The sequence below is a fragment of the Cyprinus carpio genome, chromosome B5 (genome assembly GCF_018340385.1).
Source record: "Cyprinus carpio isolate SPL01 chromosome B5, ASM1834038v1, whole genome shotgun sequence".
NCBI lineage: Eukaryota > Metazoa > Chordata > Actinopteri > Cypriniformes > Cyprinidae > Cyprinus > Cyprinus carpio.
This window is the reverse complement of record NC_056601.1, coordinates 949,923-976,784: the sequence shown is the minus strand read 5'-3', so window position 1 is coordinate 976,784 and position 26,862 is coordinate 949,923. Positions and strand designations below refer to the sequence as shown.

The 26,862-nt window shown below is 35.6% G+C and overlaps 1 protein-coding gene across 1 annotated transcript; it reads left to right on the top strand.

Moving 5' to 3' along the window:
- Positions 1-21,660, top strand: LOC109081881 (guanine nucleotide-binding protein subunit beta-like protein 1). Its single transcript, XM_042723517.1, is given in 7 exon segments — positions 1-282; positions 373-501; positions 1,252-1,414; positions 5,678-5,744; positions 12,528-12,667; positions 12,669-12,806; positions 21,108-21,660. Coding segments are annotated over 7 exon segments (1,014 nt in total). The 5' UTR covers positions 1-172; the 3' UTR covers positions 21,375-21,660.
- Positions 21,661-26,862: the final 5,202 nt, after the last annotated feature.

Genomic DNA, 26,862 nt, shown 5'->3' with positions numbered 1-26,862 from the left:
AGGGTGTTGCTAGGGTGTAAGCCTGTCCCGTGATTAGTTGTAAATCACCATCACCTGCTTTCAGATTGAGCGGCTTTCACTACACAGAGCCGTAGTTCACTGACAAGCAAGGTGATATCGTGTTTGATATTTTTCCTAGGATACAGATGTTAAGTGAGCAGCTGCAGTGGTGATGTCCCGTCCTCCTCCAGACCCGCAGTACATTCTGAGAGGTTCAGGGGCCGCCGTGAACAGCCTGAGCTTCAGCTGTGCTGGCCATGGAGTGCCAGTCCTCTACTCTGGGTTAGTGGCCACTTATTAAATGAACCAGCAGCGTTTGTATTGCCTTATAATCGTCCTGTGTACAGTAATCTTGGTGTTTGTGTGATTCAGGTCAAGTAAAGGTGCAATCCATGTGTGGAACCTGATCACCAGGAGAGCAGAGCGCATTCTAGAGAGCCACGCTGGGAGCTCCGTTATCTGGCTCCACACTTTCAGAGACAGCAGAAGCAGATTGATCAGGTAAAGGGGGGGGGGGGGTATATCTGTCACCCCTTAGTCTGTCAGTCTTAAAGGAGTAGTTCACTTCCAGAATGAAAATTTCCTGATAATTTACTCACCTCCATGTCATCCAAGATGTTCATGTCTGTCTTTCTTTTGTCGCAAATAAATTAAATAAATATATTTTTTTTTGTAAGAAATTATAATTTTTTTTTCCCCTATTAATTGTTCTAATCAACTGAAATCATGAAACATGGCAAAACAAGAAAAGAAAAGAAGACAACATTTTTAGTGCCATATAAAATCCATTTATTTTTTTCCCAAGTTCTGTGTTTTCGGTTTTACTTTTTACTTTTTAATAATCAAAAAGCATGTCTAATCCATTGAAGTCATAAAAAGTTAACAATTTAATAATATATAGTTTTTTTTTTACAATAATAGGGCTATGAAATTTTAATTTTTTCAGTATTTATGATTCATAATCAAAACATATATACACTAGTCCATATTACAAATTAAGTGTACAGCCCTCAAAAAACTCTTTCATTCCACATTATACTGTAATTTGCATTTTTAGGAGTGGATTTCATGATTCCGTCTGCGTTTTCTGCATCGTGGAAAACATAGGGGCCTATCTTTACTTCTTCCCAGTGTTCCCAGTGTTTCCACTGCCCTGTCTGTCTTGGTCTAAACGCCCATCTGGCTAAATGGGTTCAGCTGATTTGTGATGCTGCTGTGGTGGGCTTGTGTTTATGTGTTTGCGGCTGTCAGTCAGGGTCGGGACATGCGGCTGTGCGTGTGGGATCTGTCTGAAGACCGCAGCGCAGTGACAGACTCTCTCCTGACCGCCAGCGTGGGCTTCTGTCAGTGCTCTGTGCTGGAGACCCGACCCGGAGCCGCTCTGCTGGCCCACCCCACAGAACACACGGAGGAGGTGAGGGACTGCTTCATCACACAGTTCACAACAACTCCGCGCGCGCTTCCCTTTCTGAGGATTAGTCTGTTTAAAGGGTTAGTTCATCCCAAAATGAAAATACTGTCATTGAGCATAAAAGAAAACACTTCCCCGGTGTTGACGAGTTTTTACGGCTTTTCGTGTTTTCACTGTTATACACTCGGGGGCGCTATTACACATCTTCTGAATGAGTGCAAAACCTCCCGAACAAAAACACACATGAACAGGACGGAGAAACGAGAGATCTCTTATGTAAACAGATGCATATGATAAATAATGCGATCATCAGCAATAGACAGCATATAAATGAAAACTGGAAAAAAAAGAAAAAAAAAAGAATGCTTTAAGCTAGAATAAAACTAAAAATTTTTATGTTTAAAAGTAGAGGCTCTGATCTTTATTTTGGTGTATTGCATATTCAAATATTCATACAGCAAAATATACTGGAGGCCATCAAATTTGAGTGAAAATCATCAAAATCGCTGGCGGTGGCTGGCAACTTTAAAAAAAAAAATGCTGGCAGGGAAAGAGTTAATAAAGCAGGTTATTTCAGGAATCTGAGGGTGCAAAGCAATGCATATTACTAATCAAAAATTAAGTTTTGATTATATTTATGGTAGGGCTGGCATGGCGTTAAAAATTGAATAAATAAATTAATATATTTACGGTTGGAAATTTACTAAATATCTTCATGGAACAATATCCTAATGATTTTAGGCATGACAGAAAAATGGATAATTTTGACCCTTACAATGTATTTTTGGCTATTGCTACAAATATACCCCAGTGACTTAAGACTGCTTTTGTGCTGCAGGGACACATATTATCCTCTAATGCAGTTATAAATGCAGCGTTTCGACTGAACCACTTCTACTTCTGCTGCACGAGATGAGAACACATTTGTATAATTTTCTATGTCATGAAAGAGTGCACTTGTGATATATTCCTCCTTTGTTTACTGCAAAATGTTTACTCTGTCTAAATGTGCTTAAACCTGCAATAACGATGCGTTCCTGTCTCCCATCACATGTGCACGTCAATAAGCCGACAGAAAGCATGTTATTGCGTTTACATGCCATGTGCATTTTCAGCTTATTAAACATGCATGTACAATTGTTGAATAATTTTTTTTTGTTTTCTTTGTGCACAAAAAGTGTTCTTGTAGCTTTGCAAAATTAAAGTTGAGCCACTGATGCCACATGAATGGTTTACTGATGTTCTTACTACGTTTCTGGGTCTGGGAACATTTCAGTTGTGTTGCTGTCTATGAAGGGTCAGAGAGCTCTCAGATATAAAAAAAAAAAATATCTTACTTTGTGTTTCAAAGATGAACGGAGGTCTTACGGCAAGTGACATTACTATTTCAATCATTGTTTGAATCGTTTTTGGTAAGGTTCATTCAGACTGTCTGCATGATTTGTGCAGTCGAGCAGGCAACAGAAAGCAGAGAGTGTGAGTTCTGCTCTGTCCTGGCTTTTATTGCATCCAGATTCATGTTTCACCATCCAGTCTGCCAGCTCCTCACTTGAGAGACCTGAGCCATGTTTCAGCTAGCAGCAGCCCTGAAAATGCTTATCTCATACATATTTAAATAAATAATTTTTTTTATGATTTTAAGATTATGTAATACATAAAAATAAAAAAAATAAAATATATATGCAAATTTCTGTTTTATATATTTTTTTTATTATACATTTTTTATATATTTATTATTATAATTTTTAAAATAACTATATATATTAGGGCTGTCAGTCGAATTAAATATTTTATTTGATTCAACATAAAATTTATAACACTTAAACCTTGAGGCTACAACGGCATAAATGGAACATAAAAGAAGATAATTTGAGAAACATCTCAGTTTTTTTTTTTTCACTCATGCAATGGAAGTCACTGGTAACCAAAACAGCTTTGTTACCAATCCTCTTCAAAAAGGCTTTTTTTTTATGTTCCACAAAAGTAAGTCAATCAGGTTTGAGTAAATGACATCATTTAATTTTTTTTTTTTTTTTGTGTGTGTGTGAAATGTCCCTTTAAAGTGTTTTTTTTTTTTATTATTATTATTATTATTTTTTTTTTAAATGAAGTAATACTATAACACTCAAAATAATAAACTAAAACTGCCAGCAGGTGGCGGTAAATGTCTTCGAGTCATTCATTCATTCGATTAGTTCAAACTGTAACTAATTAATAAAGTTAACGCATTAAACTAACAGCCCTAATATAGTTATAAAAAATTAAATAAAACCATAAAATAAAAAATAAATAGAATATAATGCATTTATAAATAATAAAATATAAACAAAATCGTAAAATAGATAATGAATTAAATATATAAATTTAGTATTTAATATTTTGAGTATAAATGTAACATTGTAATACTAATACACATCTGTGCATTCTATGCATTTTTATGCTTTTAACTATAAATGTTAGAGAAAGGCAGCCTTTATCCTCCCCAGGTTAATATATTAAATAGATGTATTTTTTACATTTTCTTTATTAAAATTCATGACAAATAATAAAAAATATTAAATAAAATCGCAAATTTTATATTTACCACTTAGGTGAAAAGGGGGCATTTGTCACTTAGTATTCAATATAGTGTGCACTTCCTAGTGTACTCATTTCCCTGTATAGTGTTCAAGCATATGGAAACGTTATGTCTTCCCACTTTGTGCTTGCTAATGAAAGCCTTGTCAAAAAGCCATCAAGGTCATAACCGTCACAAGATAACTGCAGGCAAACAGCACCACTACACGTCCCTTAAAACAAAAAACAATGCTGCAAGGCATGCTGGGAGTCCGGAACTCAAACCTTGACCTCATCTATGTCTTCTGGTTTTCTTGTTCAGTGTTCCGGTGAGGCTGACAGTGCAGGGCTTTAATTAATAGACTCGCTGTTATTTATTAACTGTTTAACTCGCGTCTAGATCTCTCTCTCTCTCTCTCTCTCTCTCTCTCTCTCTCTCTCTCTCTCTCCTCTCTTCTCTCTCTCTCTCTCTCTCTCTCGCTCCTCTCCTCTCTCCTCTCATTCTCTCTCTCTCTCTCTCTCTCTCCTCTCTCTCTCTCTCTCTCTTCTCTCTCTCTCTCTCTCTCCATCCTCTCTCTCTCTCTCTCTCTCTCTCTCTCTCTCTCTCTCCTCTCTCCTCACCACTCCATCTCTCTCTCTCTCTCTCTCTCTCTCTCTCTCTCTCTCTCTCTAACCTGGGGGGATGAGAGCTGCCCTTCTCTGCTGTTTATAGTTACAGGCGTAAACACGTGTAGAAGGTGCAGATGTGTCTTAGTGTTAAAATATGCATTGGTCTGAAGTCAGAGATGTTAAATTGAGCTTAATTAGGAGGATTCTTAATCATGGCTGCCTGTGCAATCAGGCCAGACATACTGGCCTCAGCCAGTCCCTCAGGAGTTATTATATGCATGTTGTGTACAGTGACCCAAAAAGTATTTGAACACATATTTAAAAAAAAAAGGCATTGCATTAGCTAAAATATTAAACCAAGTTGCATTTATAAAAAAAAAAAAGTTTTTTGAGTAAAAGATTGCTGTTTGGAAACATTCTGCATTGTCAGACATTAGTAAAACATTTAAAAATAAAATGATAAAAACCACATCTAGAAGAAAACACACCTAAAAAAAACACCTAGACAAAAAATACACAACAACACTTTTTCAAAAAATTCTTCTTTTTATAATATTTTGTAGTGTCCAGATACTGTTGTAGTTACATTAAGGAAATGTGCATGCATGCTCACACAATTTTGGATATTGTTAGTCAGAAACATTAGTTTGTCTGTTAGTTGTTGTCATTATTTATAGTCGTGGCCCTTCTGTGTTGGAAACTGTAGAGGTTTTTTTTTGACTCATTTGCCTCTTTTTGGAGGCAGACGAGTCGAGACTTGATGAGGCAGTGCGCAGGAAAACGGGAAGCTGCTGGCATTCAGCCCGATGTTCAGCTGTGAACATGCATCACGGCAAACCAACAGGACAGTTGTCTGATGCTTTTCTGTGATTTATTAGATTACTTACACTCATTTTAGCGTGGATGTGAGGGTAACATCTGCTAAAAATCGAAGAGAAGTTATAACTGATTATGAATCGCATCAAGGTGCATTCAGCTTGCAGTACTTTAGCATTAATGGTGGTGACTCCTAATGAGTCTCTTATACGTATAATCTTCTTCTCTGAAACTGCTCATCTTCAGCAGTGAAAGCTAACTGAGGTTGTGTGTGATGTTTTTCAGGTGAGTGTGGTGGAGATGAGGAGCTGGACTCCAGTTTGCTCTCTTAAACCAGATTCAAAGCTGGGGAATTCATGGCTCATGATAGCAGGATACACAGTGATTGTTGGCAGGTAAGAGTCACGGAGCAGTTAACTTCGTTTTTTGTTTGTAAGTAATACAATACAATAAATTGTAAGTGTATATGAAAATTTTATTTGCAAAAACAGATAACTTCGTTTTTTGAAATTTTCAAAAATCATTTTTTTCTTATTGTGTTAGTTAGTTGTAATTTTTAGTTATTTTTTTAAACCTAATCATAACCCCACTGCAGTTTGACTGAGATTAATTGGAGTTATGTTTTTGCAAATTAACTCTTCGTATATATATTAAATCTTTCCAGCATTAAATGAAACTATTACTTCTATTTATTTATTTATTTATTTATTTATTTAATTTATTTATATTTATTTATTTATATTACAACACATTTTTGTTGCAAATAAATTAGTAGATTTTTTATATTTTTATTTTTTATTTTGCATTGCTGTTTTTGCTTGATTACTTGCACTGTTCTAATGTTAAAAGTAGTTAGGATGGTTAGCATTGGACAAAAACCCTAAATTTGCAAAAAAAAAAAAAAAAAAAAAAATTAAGAGATGAAAAAAAAAAACACTCCCCTGATGGGGTTTTTAAGCATACGTACAACCAAAGACAATAAATTACTAGTGGCTCATGGGGTATGTGAACGTATTATATATCATTTAGTATTTGAGTTGATTTATTTATTGCTTTATTTATTTATCTTCTTCACGCAAAATCATGTTTTTTTTATGTGAGTATATTAATAGTTTGTGGGTAGTTAGCTGTAAGTGTTCCTGGTTTATCTGTATTAGTGGGTGGGTAGGTCTAGTCTGTTTTTGCAACATTACTCTCTTTTTTTTTCCATATATCATCAACAATCCATAGAATCTGATAGATATATATATATATATAATAATATATATATATCCTCAAAAAAACAATCCCTGACCTTTTTCATACATGCAATCATGGGTCCGTGGGTAGGCTTTAGTTTCCTCCATGCAATGTGCGTGAAAATGTTCCTTGGTTTGCACTGGAACCGTCTCATTGTTTTCCAGCCCTGTCCTGATTTTCCGAGGTTTTGATATAATGTCGCTCACCTAGAGCTCACATATAACACTATCAATTCACAAGCCTTTTAAAGCAACAAAAATCTAACCAATAACTCACACAACAAGTCCTGGCTGTTCCTCGCTCTATACAAGCGACAAGTAAACGCTGGCAATCTGATTTATGGATGGCGACGGGGCTGTTTTACACCCTTTAAACAAACCTCTTTACCCTCGCTGCACTGTAATCATAGTGTCTGGAACAACTTCACTTCAGTGCCGTATATCAGCTGTCCCTGTGTGTGTTTGGTAAACACAGCTGAAAATTTTATTTTACACCCTTTAAAGAAACCTATAATTATTTTCACAGGTAATGGCTCTGATTTGCTCAGACGAGGAGATATGAAGATGGAAGAGATGTGCTTTTATTTGTTTGTTGGAGATGGATAAGGACTGCTGACGTCTAACAGCAGGACCCTTGGATGCAGTGAATGACCCACACTTCCGCAAAAATAGAAGATCCCAGCGTGAACGTGTTCGTCTTCACTCGGTGCAGCACTCTTCTCCAGCGGCTGTAACACACTGCTCGCTCCTGGTGTCAATCGGGATGTCGCCCAAACCTTCTCCAGCGGCCTGTAAACACACGTGCTTCGCGGGGATTCCTGTGGTCCAACACTCATGAGACAGTAGTCTTGTTATCCTCACCATCCCTGCTGGTGCAGACCAAAAGGCTGATTTCCGCGCACCTCACCACACACACTCTCACACACTCACACTCACTCGCACTCTCTCACGACAACACACACACACATCACTCACTCACATCACCTCACTCACTCCACTCACATCACACACTCACACTCACCACTCTCTCTCTCTCTCCTCTCTCTCACACACACACACACACACACACACACAATCAACACCCCACACCTCTCTCTCCTCAGTCGCTCTCTCTCTCACACACACACACACACACACACACACACACACTCACACTCTCTCTATCTCACTCTCTCTATCTCACACACACACACACTCACACTCTCTCTCTCTCACACACACACACTCACACTCACTCACAAACACACACACACACCAACCAACCACACACAAACCACTTAACACACTTCAGAAAATTTAGAAAATCGTCACAGACCGTCCCATTCAGATCTTTTAGATTATTAGAGGTACATGAAATATTGGTAATGTTATTGGCTGATTTGTGTGTGTGTTATTGGCCTATTCAGTGTGGTGTTTTTGTTAGTTAAAACTATTAAATTGCAAAAAAAAGCATAAATATTAGCTAAATAAATGAAATATAGCAAAAATATTTTAATTAATGCAATCGGATACAAATTTGGTTGAAATCTTAAAACTTGTATATAAAAAAGGGTAATAAATAAAATACGAAACCTTGCCTTGACCAATAACGGAAGATAACAAGGTATGTTTAACAGAAACAAACGTACTGTGAAATAAAAATAAAGCTTAATAAAACATTTAAAAAAAAAACTAATAAATATGACAGAAACACGAGGCAGCATTGCTAAATGTAAACTACAATATAAATGAGGTACTGAAAATATAGATGTCTAATTGAGTATGTTAATCAAATACTTTAATTATTATACAACAATAATACTGCAGTCGATTTGGGATATTTAATTATTTACATTATTAGGCTCTGTTTTTTTTAACTGTAGAACCTCACATTTAATATTAATACATAGAAGAATTTAATTGACAACTGTTAATAACTTTTTTTTAAACTTAAATCTCAGACTTAACTTTTTAGTTTCTGATGATTGATTGTGTCACAGAAGAGTTAGACATTCAATCATCATCAACCCTAACATAGAAATAGCTATCACTTATCCTATTGGTCTTGTTAGAATATTTCTTCCTTATTTACAGCACTTTAATATCAAACTGCCCATTAAAGCAAAAATTTGCTGTGATTTTGTGTGTAATTAAAAAATTATAATTAAAGTGCCATTTAAATGCTTTAATCATACTGAAATTGCACAAGTGACTTGCGTATTTAAAAACAAGTTGATAATGGGGTAGGCCCGCTTCATCCAGCTTGTCTACATACAAGTATGTCTATGTCACTTTCTCAGCTGTTTAGTTACTTGGAACAAAAACAAAAACTGCTTTAGCCTGATTATTGTATAACGTAGTGCGTGAGATTGAACGAGGCCTGGTGTCGGTGAGAAGGAAATGCTTCAAACGCCGCTCATCTCCACCAGCTCTGTTCAGAGCCTGGCCTCTTTGGGCTCCTCATTACAGTTCTGTAAATCGTTTTCACTTTCATCAGCGTGATGCATGTTCCAGTAACCCTGTCGCACATCACATCTGTCAGCTCTTGATCTAGGTGTGTCTTACACACACGCCACCCACAGTCCTTCACACGACTCGACCTAGAGACGGTCCTCTCTCCTGATCTTCCTTTGAAGGCCCCGGAGATCCGTTTTCTCTGGTGCTGGGCCACTTTTGCCATCCGTTAACGCTGCTGTTCTGTTGTGGCTTCAGTCTGAAGCGTTCATCTGATGATGAATCTTTCCCTGAAGCCCGAGTCCTAATCCGGCTAAAGCGCCCTCTTGTAGACCAGCCATGGAGGATATAATGAATTAGGTTCTACCCAGGTTCCGTGACCCTTGACTGTGACATCATCAATCAGGGAGCACCTACACTTAGCTGAAGTGCAGGGGCCAGAGTAACGTCAACAGACTGTAATTCTTAACAACTGTCTATGAGGCTTGGGGATTGATTTCCACTTTACTAAGCTCCTATTACACCCTTTGAATACGCTCCCATAATCAATTTAAATGGCGATTTGGTTTAAGCGTATACCAGGAAAAAATAAATACCGTGTGAAAAGAAGACGAGGGGGCCTTACACATATGGAAAGAATTTTTCGTACAACATATGGAAGAATTTGTTTCCCTCGCCAGATTTGCCTGTACGACTAACGCTGCCCCGGAGGGCAGGAGAGATTTGTTCATTTCTCTGATGCCTTCTGTAGCCAACAACGAGCAACAAAACACTCCTGAGTTCAACCATCGTGCATGATTTTTTTAAAATAATATTTTGTTGATTTTTTTTTTTTTTTTTTTTTTGTTTGTTTGTGGTGTGAGTTTTTTATCAATTGTTTTCTTGCTTTATCATTGAACATATACACTATCGTTAAAAACATGGGGGTCAGTAAGAGGTTTTTTTAATGAAGTTTGAAAAGCACACCGAGGCTAGCATTTGTTATAATCAAAAATGTGTTTTTTAAAATTTGTTAACATGTAATTTTTATCTTATAAAATTAAAATGATGGGTTATTAAAAAATTAAATGAATAAAATTTTAAAGCAGAAAACGTAGCGTCTAAAAATGTCTCAGGGAAAAATATAAAAAAGTGTTATTTCAGCTATGTAGTTGCGAAGGCAACATATGTATCTTGATGTAGCGTCTAAAAATGTCTCAGGGATATTAAAATATCAAAGCTGTATTTTCGGGCATCATGACTAAGTCTTCAGTGTCACATGATCTTCAGAAATCATTGTAATATGTCGATTTGCTGCTCAAGAAACATTTCTGATTCTAATCGATGTGCAGCTCAATATTATTGTGGAAACTGTGTTAATTTAGTTTTTTAAGGATTCTTTAAAAGTTCAAAAGAACAACATTCATTTGACAATTTATTTTCATTTTTTTACATTATAAAGGTCTTTACTTTCACTTCTCAACTTTCACTTCCTCAGTAAATTTATGCCCTCCTCGCTTTTTTTTTTTTTTTTTTTTTTTAAGATTAAACCTACTGACCCTAAACATGTGAATGGTTGTGTATGTCAATGCTGCTTGTTGGTAATAAGTAATAAGAAAACCCAATAAATGTGTGCTATATAAAAAGCATTTTTTATTGTAATTGATATTTGCATGCACGCCATTGTGTAAATCAAGTCCGGTAAATGTCAACACTGTATTGTCACTTGCACAAGGAGACAAATGATCTTCTGGAGTGTGTGTGTGTGTGTGTGTGTGTGTGTGTGTGTGTGTGTGTGTATCTGAGAAAGGAGGGGAAGGACACCTCTGTTGTAAATCTTGTGTAGACAGCACGCCTGCAGCTCTGTTCTGAGTTATGAGACTTTAGGCTTTTATCAGCTCTCTCACTCTGCTTTTATCCGCTAAACTGATTTATGACACAACGTTCTGCGTGTAGCTCAAGCGCTTCTCCTTGCAGATAATGAGCGGGGAACCTCGGAGGTGCTGCAAATCAGATTAAACACACAAACAAACACAACTGAGAAGACGCCACCTAATGTAAACGCAGAGTCAGAGGTCACACTGATTGTGGCAGTATAGAGTGACGCAGGCTCTGGATTAAGGATTATAGTGGCGTGTTAAAGCAGTTATGAGTCTTATATGCAAATATGGGACTGTTCCGTTTTGTGGTTTGCAGATGTTTGTCTACTATATCTATTCATTCTATTCTATTGTATTCATATGTATTCATTCACTCTGCAGCTGTAGTGAAGGGCTGGGTGATATATAACCAAACACTAAAATTAAAATGTTTGATGTGTCTCTTTATCTTTATGCATATGTGTGTGTATGTATGTGTGTGTGTATATGTATATATATATATATAAAGTTATATATTATATATATAATATAAGACTATGTATATGTATATTATATATATAATATTATATCTATATATATATATATATCTATATTATATATATATATATATCTATATAATATATATGATATATATCTAAATATAAATATATATATATATATATATATCTATATATATATATATATACATATATATATATAGATATATATATATCTATAGATATATAATATTATATATATATATATATATATATAGAATAATATATATATATATATATCTATATATAAATAGGTATATGTATGTATAGTGTATGTACTAGATTTCTTTTATGCATTTGTTCTAAAATGAACTTTTTTATTTTTTTTATTTTTTTATATTTCATGTGTATATATATGAATATATATAAAATGCCTCATTCATATTTGTGACCCTGGAGCACAAAAGCAGTCTTAAGTCGCTGGGGTATATTTGTAGCAATAGCCAAAAAAAACATTGTATGGGTCAAAATTATAGATTTTTGTTTTATGCCAAAAATCATTAGGATATTAAGTAACGATCATGTTCTATAAAGATATTTTGTAACTTTCCTACTGTAAATATATCAAAAAACTTACTTTTTGATTAGTAATATGGCATTGCTAAGAAACTTCATTATGAACAACTTTAACAGATGATTTTCGCAATATTTAAATTTTTTTTGCTCCCTCTAGAACTTCCAGATTTTTCAAATATTGTCCCTCCTAACAAACCATACATCAATGGAACGATTATTTATTCAGCTTTCCAGATGATCGCATAAATCTCAATTTTGAAAAAAAATGACAACTTACGAACTGGGTTGGGTGGGCCAGGGTCACACATATAAGTGAGTGTTGTTATCTATATATCTATATATATATATATATATATAAAAAATAATAATAGTATCAGTATATCTGCCAGTGCTGCTGTTGTGAAGTCTGCAGTGAGGTGTGCTGTGATTGGCTGAAGCCAGCATCAGATGATTAATGCTGCTCTTCATCGGAGCACAAGCAGACTGATAACCTCTGATAAACACTGCTGCCATATGCTTCTGTTCGTCTGTTCTCTTCCTAACCCTTCACTACTTCTGCATTCCTGTGTTCCTTGGTCTTTCATCTGTTTGTTTGTCTCTCTGCAGGCGGACTCTGGTCCGGTTCTGTGTGCCGGTTATGAGGATGGCTCTCTGGTGTTATGGGATGTTTCCCATCGGCCGGGGGGGGGGGGGGGCCCCATACAGCTGTCTGAAGGCACAGACTGGCCAGCTCATGTGTCTAGACGTTGATGTATGCAAGCAGAAAGGCATCTCCGGGTCTTCAGAGAAGATCCTTCAATCCTGGACAATTGACAACCAGCAAAACCTTCAAGTCAAACGTAACACATTAATTAACAGAAAAATATCTTAGATCCATGAAAAATAATAAAAAAATATCTATCTTTGAAATATTTTAATGTAGTATCTACCTTTTTTATATTTATCTAGCTAGTATTATTATTAACCAATACCCAAATATCAATTTATGCATTGTTTACGATACAGCCTTTCTTCAATCCTGCCGGCAGTAAATTATAGGGCTGCATGATGAAATTGAAGTCCAAACCTTGAAATTGCAATATTGCTACTGCAATTAATCAAATTACACACAACTGTGATTTTATTAAATAAATACACAAACTGCAATTTTTATCAGAAAAATCAAGGGGGGGGGGTTTGAATTTTTTTTTGATTTTTTTATTTTTTTTTCTCCCCAAATCATTTGCTGTGTTAATGCATTGGGTTTTTTGAGAATCCGAAGACAAACAGGGAAATTGCATTAAATAAAAAAATAAATAAAAAAGAAGCGTCAGAAGAAGTTTTCATCCAAAATATCTTAAATTGTGTTCCGAAGACAAACAGGGTTTTTTGGTGGAGTAACCCTTTAAATCTATATAAAAATCCTCCTCAAACTTTGCTGCCTTCAGTATTTTTGAAGTTGATATTTTATAGGGTTGCAAAAAGGTGGAAAATTTCCTGTAAATTATGGAAATATTCCCGAAAATTTGGAAACTTTCCAGGATTTTTGGTATATTCCAGGGAGTTTTGGAAAGTTTCCAGAAATTTACTGACAATTTTCCACCCCTTTGCAACCCTAATGTTTTAGATATGTAACTGCAAAGTCAATTTCAGTTCCATATTATTATTATTATTATTATTATTATTATTATTATTATTTATTTATTTATTTATTTATTTATTTATTTATTTATTTATTTTTGTGAATATTATGACCGCCGTTTGTCACATTATGGAAGGGATTTATTTTTATATATATATATATATATATATTTTCTTTTTTTTTTATTATTATTATTTTATTTTTTTTTGTATGCAAGAAACAAGGGTGCCAGAAGTCTGGTATCAGCTATTTTTGACCATAGTAATATTAGTCCTTAGAGATGTTATTATTATTGTTCGTTGGTTATTGGTACGCCGCTATTACGTGCTCGTTCTCGGTCCAATTAGTAACTGGTAATTAGTAACCCTGACTGTTTTGCAGCGGTGTGTACGTGGCCATGCTTGGAAAGTATTTGGCTAGAATATAAAGTTTCCTCAGGTCTCTTGGATAATAAATCAGTCTCTTTTACTTTAGATTGGCAACTCTCAGCTACACCGTGATGTCATACTGAAGTCCAGGGGCCAGATTTGGCCTCTTCTCCCACAATACTCTGCGCATACAAATGCTTTTATATTTATACAGCATTCTTAAAAACTGAGCACACACCAGAGCCATGCTTTATCTTGCATAACACTGTACTCATCTGAAAGGCAATGCCTCGTTAGCAGCCATATTCTCTGCTGATTTCAGGTCTTACAGATTCAGTATTTCATAAGCGTTGAGAAATCTGTGCGAAAAGGCTCTGATAGTCCTGTGCACGCATTGTTATTCTTTCCAGCGCCTTTAACACATGAATGGATGTATTAGAAATGTTCCCAAACCTTCCTCACTATTTTGTCAAGCATGCATCTGCAGTAATAAGCGTTTATTCACAAAATAGGAGCTGTATCGACGGTTCGGTTTATTTTGCATGTCAAAAAAAGAAAGAATTGATTTAAAATGTAATTCTTGGCAGAAACCGCCTACAAAAAAAAAAAAAAAAGAACAGCTTGGAAAAGGAGTCAGTGGGGTTTTAAATGACCCTGAAGTGCAGCGCAGTGTGACGTCCAGACAGCCGCTGTGAGCTCTTCCCACAGACGTACTTTTTCTTGCGGAGGTAGAGCTGGGGTAATAAAAACATCAAAACCTCGCAGGCTGCTAACCAAACACAAAACACATCTGCAATAAAAGGAGCAGTAGTTCACGGTGGGAGGCTGAGGAGGTCTCCACCGTCCGACCTTCACCTGCTGCTGTGGAGAACGCCAACAGTACTCTCTCAGCACCGCTAATTTTTAGTTCTTTTTTATTTTTTATATTTTTTAATGTTTTAGTCATACACTACTAGTCAAGTTTTGAAGCGTAAGATTGTTAATGTTTTTAAAGAGGTCTCTTCTGCTCACCAAGCCTGCATTTATTTGATCCAACGGACAGCAAAAACAGTAAAATTGTGAAATATTTTTACTATTTAAAATAACTGTTTTCTATTTGAATATATTTTAAAATACAATTTTTTCCAGTTATTTCATAGCTGCTTTTTTAGCGTCGTTACTCCAGTCACATAATCCTTCAGAAATAATTCTAATATTCTGATTTGCTGCTCAAAACATTTTTTAATTTTTTTTTTTTTTTTTTTGAGTAGATTTTTCTAGTTTCTTTGGTGAATAGAAAGTTCAGAAGAACAGCATTTATCTGAAATATTTATTTATCTGAATTTAAAGCATACTTGCTAAATAAAAGTATTAATTTCTATAAAAAAAAGTAAATTTCCCCCCAAAATAATAAAATAAATAAAATTATATATATATACTTTTGAATGTTAGAGTGTATATTAATGTTATAAAATCTTTTTATTTCAGATAAATGCTGATGTGATCTTTCTATTCATCAAAGAATCCTGAAAAAAATTTACTTAACTGTTTTAAATATCAATAATAATAATACATGTTTCTTGAGCACCAAATCAGCATATTATTATGATTTCTGAAGATCATGTGACACTGAAGACTGGAGTAATGATGCGGAAAATACTGCTGCGCATCACAGAAATAAATTACATTTTAAAATATAATTTAAATAGAAAGCAGATATTTTAAATAGTAAATATATTTCACAATATTACTGCTTTTGCTGTGTTTTGGATCAAATAAATGCAGGCTTGGTGAGCAGAAGATAATTCTTTAAAAAAAAAAAAAAAAAAAAAACTTTAAAAATCTCACTGTTCAAGAACTTTTGACTGGTAGAGTACTTTATAATTTTAGGAAAATATTTACATTTAGTCAGTTTTGTCATGTTAAATTGTAGGTTTACTAGTTGATGACCAGAAAATTAAACTAAACCAAATATTCACATATTTTTGTGTTGTATATTATATGATATATTAATTCTTAAAGGCGAGTGTTCACTAAAAAATAACTTAAAACTCATCAATTACTCACTGTCATATTGTTCCAAACAGGTATGTAAATTATTAAGTGAACTATCCCTTTAACAAAAAAAAACATATTTATTTTTTATTCTGTAGAGACGCATTAAATATCGCAAGAGTAACAGCAAATAAGTTTATAATGCTACAGAATGCTATTTGAAATGAATGCTGTTTTTTTTTTACTTTTTATTTGTAAACGAATCCAGAAAAAAAAAAAATTATTTTCGCAAAAATATTAAGCAGCACAACAATTTTCAATATTCATAATTAGAAGAAATATTCTTGTTCAGCAAATCATCATATTAGAATGATTTCTGATGGACCACGTGACACTGAAGTAATGGATTAAAAATACCCAAAATTACCCAAACATGAATAAACAACAATAAAAAACATATAAAAATATATTAAATAATAATAAATAGAAACAATATTGAAAAAAAATTAAAAAAAATCAAAAATTTTTCATCAAATAATTGCTGCCTTGGTGAGCGTAAGAGACTTATTTAAAAATAAAAAATGTAAACATTGTGTATATTATTTAAAAAGTAACCTTCCTTTTATGTTTTATTTCTTCAAAAACATTTTTAGTACATTATTGATGTCTTGTATTGTGTTATTTATGTCACATCATATTTCTTGCAACAGTAAAAAATGTAAATATGTGCATTTTTCTCTCACTTTTGTTGTCATTATGAATGAAAAATCTATTTTTGTCAGCAACTGTTGACATTTTGCTGAAAAATCACATCTGTCACAGGCTTGAATAAGAGTGATGCTTGCGTATCACTTTGCATGTGTGATCGCAGCGGTGTGTGTAATGGTAAAAAGGCAAGACGTTTGTTGATCAAGATTTGTCTATGGGTGGGTAGCGTCGCTCCTGACTAATGACAGATGTGGACGGACAAGATTTTAAAGGGTGAGGCAGAGATGGTTGTTGTATGTGTGTAAAGATTAGTCTAAATCAAGCATGGCTGTCTTTGCATGCTGTTGGAGACGTGCTGACAGCACTCACAGGTGCATCTCCACATCTCTTCACTTTTAGTCCCTACATTCCTGCAGCCCTTCTCAATTAAACGGCCCTCCCTCCTGCTTTCACACCAGACTCTGTGCTTCAGGTATCTTACTTGGTGCATTGCTCAAAATCTAGAACTGCAGGGTTGAAAAAAATGCATAATTCGGAACGCAATCAAAAGTGAAAGGGGTGTGTCTTAAAACGAGGTTTCTGGAAAATGCAAGCACACCCCTCATCTGTACTGGACAGTCAGGCTCAAGTGGACAAGTGATGAAAACTGGTTTCAGTGATCAGTTTGAGGTCAGAAGTCCATGCCGGGGAAAACAACATATTGCACTTTAAACTTCCCATTAGTTGCTGCCAAAAATCGATTGCACTTAGCTTTTTAATTGGCATCCAACTTGTCTCAGTGCATCGCTTTCAAAGAAATTATCTGTGCCTTTTTTTTAGGCCAACTTAGAAGTTAGCATCACCGTGGATTTTTAGGATTTTTCCATTGACCTGAATAGTACAAAAAGATAGCGTGCTCTGTGACCAACAGAAGTTTAAAGTTATGTTTTGTTCCTCAAGATAATCTTTACAATTGAACACAACATTTTGAAGCCTAAATGCAATCACTACACTGCCTTCGCAGGACTTCAACGATACTGCTATTGAGCTTCTGACAAATTTCAATCTTTTTTTTGTTAAAGCTACAAGTTTGAACGTTTCAGCTGGAATGGAGTGCGATTATAAACACCATGAGACTGAACATGGACTAGAGAGTTAATGAGTTTTCCAGCTCAGCGTGATGACGTTTATTGACGTCAATTCAGCAAACTGTTAGCAACAGCCTTTTCAAGACCGGTGAAAGCTTAAAACGTCACTATTTGGGTGATGTTTTTGGTCACACTTTATTTTAAGGTCCAATTCTCACTATTAAGAAATCATTAACTATTACTTTTGTCTCAATGAACTCATAATTTGCTGCTTGTATAATTAGTAAGGTACACTACAAGACAAAAGTTTTTGGACAGTAAGATATTTCATGTTTTTTAAAGAAGTCTTATCTGCTCACCAAGCCCGTATTTATTTTATCCAAAGTACAGCAAAATTTTGAAATATTTTTACTATTTAAAATAACTGTTTGCTATTTGAATATATTTTAAAATGTATTTTTTCCTGTGATTTTAAAGCTGAATTTTTAGCCTCATTACTCCAATCACGTGATCCTTCAGAAATCATTCTATTTTGATTTGCTGCTGAAAAAATATTTATTATTATTATTATGTTGAAAACAGCCGAGTATAATTTTTTCAGGTCTCTTTGATGAATAGAACGTTTACAAGAAAAGCAGTTGTCTGAAATAGAAATCTTTTGTAACATTCATCAAAGACGACACATTAACACACATCAAAGAATTCTGGAAAAAAAAAATGTACTCAGCGGTTTTTAAAAAAAAGTTTCTTGAACAGCAAATCAGCATATTAGAAGGATTTCTGAAGGATTATGTGACACTGAAGACTGGAGTAATGATGAATATCTCAAGTTTAAGAATATCTTACGCTTGTAATAACCAGATTGAACCACAAGTGCAAAAATGCCAACTTATTTCCAATTTCAGGACTCTTTCAGTTGGCACTCCGTTAGACTTTGTGTAGTATAACCAAGTAAACGTATTATCTTCCAGTCCACCGTTGAGCCAAAGGTGAGTTTTGAGGTTTGTTTTTGGGAAAATCTCCAACAGAGCATGCATATGTGTTTGTTGCGTGCACAGATGACCTATTTGCTATGTATCCCCCATCAGGAATCAATAGTCCAATGGAGAAATGAAAGATAGTTCACAAAGACTGAACTCTTTGAAGTCTGCGAGTTCATTGAAGAGAATATGGACCCATGGAGAACAGATTCCATAAATGAAAAGCTAATAACCATTCTTAAACTCTAAAGGCTGTGTTTGAAATGAATGCTTCCATATTGCATTCGAACGAGAACGAATATGGGACAGACACCATTTAAATGTGTGTAAAAGCAATAGCCAGATGTGCTAATGTACCAAGACTTTAGAATTAAACACAGCCCGTAATGTTTAATCTCTAAACTTCTGTGTTAAAAAGAGTGAAAGCTGTAGGAAAATTGTAGGGGGAAAAAACACAAAACGAAAGTGTGTCAGTCTGTAAATCAGGCTTTTCTAATGGTTCTTTCTCGATATAGGCCTCGCGGCTCGCTTTATAAACACCCATTTACCTTTTTTATCGCTTTGCTGTGACCTCTTAATTAAATTAATGTATTTTCCTGACACAAACTATGGGAAGCATAACAAACACAGATAGACACATTAACCCATCATTATCAAGCTCTGTAATATGGACCAGATGGGCGTTTAGTTCAGGCATACCAACCTCGGCTCGGAGCGATTCATCTTTTCGATGTCCCTCTTGGCCGCAGCATGCAAACCAGTCTCTCCCTTTCCCTTTGTGGGAAAGTTTCAGCTCGCAGTTGACATCATTACCGTGCACCAGAATTTCGATTTGGGTCAGGAATACCTGACTGGCTTATATCTTCCACATGCAGGAGTGACTGGCTCTGATTTTCCAGGCAGAAACAGGAGCACGCCGACAAATTCTTCACTGTCTTCTACGCATGAGAGCCATTAGTCTCTCCGGACACCGCTTATGAAGTCAATTTTACGCTGTCCAGTTCGATTCCAGCTTTGGGACCAGATGCCTCCCGTGGAGAGACACACACACAAGCTTAGCACACGTGTGCGCTATTCTCCAGGAAATACCTCGAGAACGTCCTCAGAGGAGAGATTGGTAATACGTTATAATACGTCACATTGTTGCCCATTACTGAGATTTATCTGGTCTCCCGGCCGCCGTAGATCACAGAGAGCAAGGGAAGGTAATCTTTAGCCAGCGTTTGTTGACCAAACCTCTCAATGCAAATGTAATTCACCAGAGACTGTTAAAACAACAAGGCCTTCACAAACAGAGCAGTCCTTGCTCGGTGACAAAGGTAACCCTAACATCTAACGCTCCAATCCAAATAGCGTTTTGCTCGTGATTGAATGTTTTACGGCCGACGATTGAGGCTCTCGTATTTTCTCTGCCAGGTTCAACAGCTATTTAGCCGTTCATTTGCGGCTCAATCATCAGATCGGCCTGAAGGCGGCTGGTGGGGAATCGCTCTCGCTCTATGGCCTGGTCTTTTTATGGATTTAAATTCGCTCTTGCTCAGGTCATTAAACAACAAGCTCATTTGTTTCTGGTAAATAGTTTACGCGTCGTGCATTTAAACGGTAATCCTTTTTTAGCCGGCGCATATGGTGACAATTCTTTTCAATTCAAGTTTATTTGTATAGCGTTTTTCACGATACAAATCACTGCAAAGCAGCTTTACAGAAAATTTACGTTTCTGTTTTTGAAGTTTCTACATTATATTTAATAGCAAGTTTATATGGCAGAAATGTACAGTAAAAGTCATGCAGTTAGTTAATGATGTAATCAGACTATTAACTGCAATGATCATGTGTGACCCTGGACCACAAAACCAGTCTTACGTGTAAATTTTTCGAAATTGAGATTTATACATAATAAATAATCTTTTCATTGATGTATGGTTTATTAGGAGGACAATATCTGGTCGAGATACAACTATTTGAAAATCTGGAATCTGAGGGAGCAAAAAAATCTAAACATTGAGAAAATCATCTTTAAAGTTGTTCAAATGAAGTTCTTAGCAATGCATATTACTAATCAAAAATTAAGTTTTGATATATTTATGGTAGGAAATTTGCAAAATATCTTCATGGAACATGATCTTTACTTAATATCCTAATGATTTTTGGCATAAAAAGAAAAAGTGATAATTTTGACCCATACAATGTGTTTTTGGCTATTGCTACAAATATACCTGTGCTACTTAAGACTGCTTTTGTGCTGCAGGGACAGATATGTTGCGAAACTCATAGCAAAATTAAACTTACAGCAAAACTTTTAGTTTCGCATCTTATATTCAGTTTACGTCCTTGCATAGGGATCCCGACGGCACCATCCTGCATTTGTCTATCGCGGCTCTTTTGGGTTGATGTCTGACTTGTGTTTCCTTCCAGATGCATGACTCTGTTCAGATGACCAATCCTGGGGTCTCCCAGCTGTGTATTCGTGCCGACGGAAAGATCCTCGCTACGGCGGGATGGGACGACAACATCAGAGTGTTCGGCTGGAAGAAACTGAAGCCGCTGGCTGTTCTGCAACATCATACTGACATGGTGAATAGTGTGGCCTTCTCAGACCATCAGGACCCCCCACAGAGACTTTTGGCCGCGGGGTCCAAGGACCAGCGGATCAGTGTGTGGTCTATTTATAGCGAAAGTTGAGTTTGAAAGACAGAGGCCCACTTTACTATTTCCTTCAAACTGATTGTTGCAAATTACTCTGACTTTATTTACATGCTTGAACATGGTGCTAATATATTTTCTTTGAATGAATGAAAGCACTTAAATTAGTGGCCGGCTGCCATCCGGAGGCGGAGCTACAACAAAGTCTCACTTAACTTTTTTTTTTTTTTTTTATATAATCACTTGAGGTAGTGCTGTCAACCGATTAATCGTGATTAATCGCGAATCCAAAATCCAAAGTTTTTGTTTATATATGTTTATATATGTATGTGTACTGTGTATATTTATTATACACACATACAGTATATATTTTGAAAATACTTACATTTATACATTTATATTTTCAATTCTTATATATAAATATATTCAATATATAAATATATTTTCATGCATATTATACACACACGTGTGTATTTATATATACATAACAAATATACACAGTATACACACATATACAAAGACTTTGCCGTTACTTACGTGTCCAAATGAATGAGTTTCTATTGGTGAAATGCTTCGAAATCAACCAAAAACAGCTAATATAAACACTCTCCATCACAGAGTTTGGTTGCAGTTTGCCACAAAAGCAGATAGTTATCTGAACGTGTTTTATTGTCAAAGGCAGAGCTTAAACCGTCCGCTCCGATCTGCTTGCTTTACCCCGGGCTGATGTGCTTCAGTAGGTGTGTATTTGCTCTTGAAGTCGCACCTGAGTTGCAAAGTAATCCAGCGCTGTTTTTCCGAATCTGCCTCTGAGTTTGAGATTGCCCTCTGGACTGACCTGCATTCATCACGCAGGGTTAATCACAAGGGCTCGGCTCCGCAGACAGGCCTGTTTGTTAGAAAGATTCATTGAGCAGGATTCGTTTCGTTCTTCCCTTCAAGCGCATGAGCTGATGAAGGCGGCTCTATTTTCAGCCTAAAGACAAGGCTGACCTCTGTGTTCGGATGTGGCTAAAAGACAAACTAGTTATTTTTGCATTTATTGCTCGGCGAGTACAACGTGGCTCACTCACCAGAGTAGTTCCTTTTCTTTTTTTCTGATATCTAAATGGATAAGATTCGTAAGTAGGAATGGGAACCAAGAACCAATTCTTATTTTACAGATGTTTTGTTAATGATTTTAGAATGAATGACTCTTACGAACTGCTTCTTTTTGGTTCATTAAACAATACACAGTGATCTGTTTATTTTAATTCTCTAATGACTGACTTTTATGAACTTATGATTCTGAATCACACAGTACACGCTGACAAATGTAGTTTTATTCCCTATGAATGACTCTTTTAATGATTAGCTGTTGAAAATCATCCAAAGTGTAAAAAAAATAGGTTTAAATCTAAAATAATTGAATCATTTAGAAACTTTGGCTACTTTCTTCCAAATGTTTCTTCCTCAAAAGTATTTAAAGAACCGTTAATCGAAACTTCAATAAAGATTCAAACCAAACCTGTTGGTTTTCAAACTCGGGCAACAAACATAATGTTTTATTTTTGCATAACTCAATCGGACTATCGAAAACAGACATGAATAGTAGTTGACTAACATGCAAAGAGTTTGAAAGTGGATATTTGTGTCAGCGTATGCGGTAATAATAGCCATCCTTGGTACTAAGCTAAATGGGATTTCATGCAACTTCAAACAGCCCACAGCCGTTCTGCCCCATAAAGCACGCGTCCCTTGGGACGTTCCCAGACTGGAATATCTCATCAGACGGTACAGGAAGCTCGGGGGAACTTGGAGGCCGTCCTTCTAAAGGAAAACATCAGCGGGCGAGTCGCCGGCCGGAGAGGAAGACAAAACAGTTCACAGTCCGCCTAGTCATTAGCCTTCTCCTTGTCATCTAGGGACTCTCATGTACCTTTGTCCATGACCTCTGTAGAGCTCATCCGATTGGAAAGCACTTCCTACTTTTATAGACTTGGTAGTAGCCATTCCAGGGGTCCCTTCCATCCGTTTGGTGAATATGCACGTATTGCTGGAGATTTCTGCTTATACCTCCCAAGTCAATAATCGATCACTTAAGCAGTCAGTATAAGCAGAACCTCGACACGGGCCACTGACGAAAACCTGCGGCTCCCTGAACAACAGACACACGCCCGTCTATTGCACCAGGGGTCAGAGGTCACCTGACCAGCTCAAACAAACCCCTAGTCACCCACAATAGACTCTACATGGCATGTGTTGCTGGGTAAGACTGGATGAATAGTTTTGGGAAACTAACAATAATCCCAGGTAATCACAGTCTGAGGAAATGGCCCTTTGAATGAGAGAAACCCAACGCTGGCTGTGTTACAGTAAATTATTTATATGTTGGCAAGCTCAGTCGGAATGAAACGATTTCTGTTGTCTGAGATAAGCACGCTGGTGATTTGTTTTCATAAGCGGCGCTGACAAATGGAACACAAATGCGATGAAAAACGCGGGAAAATGTGAAACACGTGCATGTATGTAGGTAAACATCTTTGCAGAGTTGGTGCACCTTAAGTTGCTCTTCTTTTTTTGAAGAGCTGTCTTGAAAGGTACACAAAATATAGGCTTGTCACAACAGATGTTCCAGATGCGACCCTGTGTCAGATTAGTACCAGCTCTTTTTTTTTTCCTTAACCATAGTGTTTTACTGAGACTTTCCTTAGCAACAATACTCAGTGCCTATAGAGTGTTGCTTTTGCCCCCCCCCCCCCCCCCCCCCAACGCGTTAACAGATCGATTAGTAGTTTTAATTTGATAATTCTATACATCTGTGACTTTGCATGGACATGCTAGTGTCAGGGTTTAAAAATACTAATGAAAAATTAATAATAATTTTTTATTTTTTATTTTTTTAACTTGGGCCATTTTTGAGTTTATTTTTTAATTCATTTTTTATTATTATTATTTTTTTAAGCGTAATTAAATATTCTCATGAGCTCCTGTGACCCCAGAAGTCATAAATTAATTTTACATATTAATTCTATTTTATTTATTGCCATTTTTGAGTTTTTTTATTCATTTATTATTATTATTATTATTATTATTATTATTATTATTTTATTGTACACGTTAACGCTTTTCTGTTTAATTATTTACTGCGTACAAAACATTAACACGTTTCTTTTTCAAATTAGTTATATTAGGATCGTGTGTGTGTGTGTTCAAAGCGCAGATATTTCCCATGGGATCAAACTGTGTTTCCATGCTGAACTTCTCACGCATCATGTTCGACTTCAAAGACGGATACAATTTTCGGTGCATTTTGCCCATAAATAATGCGCATTTTTAGAAATTGTTGGAAACAGCCGTCAGTCATCATTCATGGATGCAGGTACACCGGCGGCCCCTCTCATCAAGACGAAGCGCTACCAGAGAAAACACAGATGGGTAGACCCCTGACGGAAGAGCCCTGGGTCCGGGTGTCCCGGCCTTCCTGAGGGCCAAACTCATTACCTCGAGCCGGCAGCAGGCTCACGCGAAGGGAGGCCCAATCCTCCAAACGCGCTCTTCCGGACCCAAATGTACTAAAGCAGGGAAATAACATGTGCGCTTCACTTGACAATGGACGGATTGTTAAAATATTTAATTTCAAGCTAGGATGAATATAAGCAGGCTATATATATATATATATTATATATAAACTAGCTACTTTGTGATTACATGTTTTAAGCAAGTGTTTTGATAAACTAGTACACTCTCAGAAAAAAGGTACAAAATAATTATAAAAGGGATTAAATAAGCTTTTCCATTGATGTATGGTTTGTTAGGATAGGACAATATTTGGCCGAGATACAACTATTTGAAAATCTGGAATCTGAGGGTGCAAAAAAATCAAATCAAAATATTGAGAAAATCGCCTTAAAAGTTGTCCAAATGAAGTTCTTAGCGATATATAGGCAATTACTAATCAAAAATGAAGTTTTGATATGTATATATATTTACACAATATTTTCATGATTTTTACTCAATATCCTAATGATTTTTGGCATAAAAGAAAAAAACTATAATTTTGACCCATACAATGTATTGTAGGCTATTGCTACAAATATACTTATTTTTTTTTCTTTTCTTTTCTTTTCTTTTTTTCACTTACACTATATTGTATATTAATAATTTATTTGTTCGTTTCAAAAAGGGAACCTGAACATCATTGTTTATTTTTAATATTTATAATGTATGAATGTATATTACAATTTAAATACTATAGGCTGTAATTCAGCCAGAACAGAAATACATTTATAATGGCATTAAGAATGATTTTGGCAGTCTATTTAGCATGCATAAAACGCGTAAAAATAATGAAATCCTCGGTCCTGTTTTATCTTTTTCATTGCCTTTTTTCACAGGTCAGTTTTTTACAATTTTTTTTTTTTTTTTTTTTTTTCTTCTTCCAGTTTGAATCGCTATTAACGCACGCGTAATTTGAAATGTCTGCATTTCAGGCGCTGCTGGTCCCGCTGCATCGAGTTGTAACCACAAACAAAAAATTATACGACCAATTAGTCGTCGCTCAAATAGCTGGAAACATTGTTTAACCACCGATGCTTCAGAAAGTCGTTAGCTGTCAGAGGTCAAATGGTGTGCAAGCGTTTCTTTCCTCTACCATGGGATTAAATCACGCTGGAGAGAAACAGTAGACGCTGCCAAACGCGGCGAATCTATTTAAAAAACTGCTCACTTTCATTTACAGTGGAATTGCAATCAAATCTGAGCAGTAACATCTATAACCCTACTTATTCTGTGCATGCCTTTCGTTTTGTAACTGCACAGTAAGTACAAAGCCGCCTTCTTTATTCATCTTGTTTAAATTGTGTTTGAATAATAATCTTTTATTATTATTACTCATTTTGTAGTCTGAGTCTGTTTATAATTTGCATAGCTTGACTTGGGCCAAAATAAATATATAATAAATAAAAGTAAACCTATATTAAGTATATATGATTTAGTATTCAACCATTTTTTTTGTCCATTAATCTGTTAGTTGTTTTTTTTTTTTTTTTAAGGTTGAAATAGACCCAAACTGATCATATCATGATTTAAAAATGCATCAATAATTTCTTTCCAAATCAAACATATTTCGAGTTCTGGAGAGAATGAAATCAGGGAGTTGCATTGCCTCAGAGTAAAGGAAAGAATGAGATAAAGCTTCTGGTAAATCTGGGGAAGAATAGCAAATGCTAATAAACATGCTTAAAGGGTAAAATATTTAGTGTTTATTTTACAAGTTCAGGCACAGTCATTCTGTTCATCTATTGATTTGAATTGCTGTACTTCAGTGCCACGTTACAAGCTTCACGGACCTGCTAAAGGTGGTCTAGCATTTTCAAAAAAAAAAAAAAAAAAAAAAAACAACATTTCAGGGCTTTTCAGCACCTTCAAAACAGCGCAACATGCAAATATTCCCATCTATCTAGAAGCTCAATGGCTCAAGGGTGATATAAATTTATGGCTTTTTAAAAGCAAAAACAAAAAGTGCATCCAACACAAAAGTTTCAAT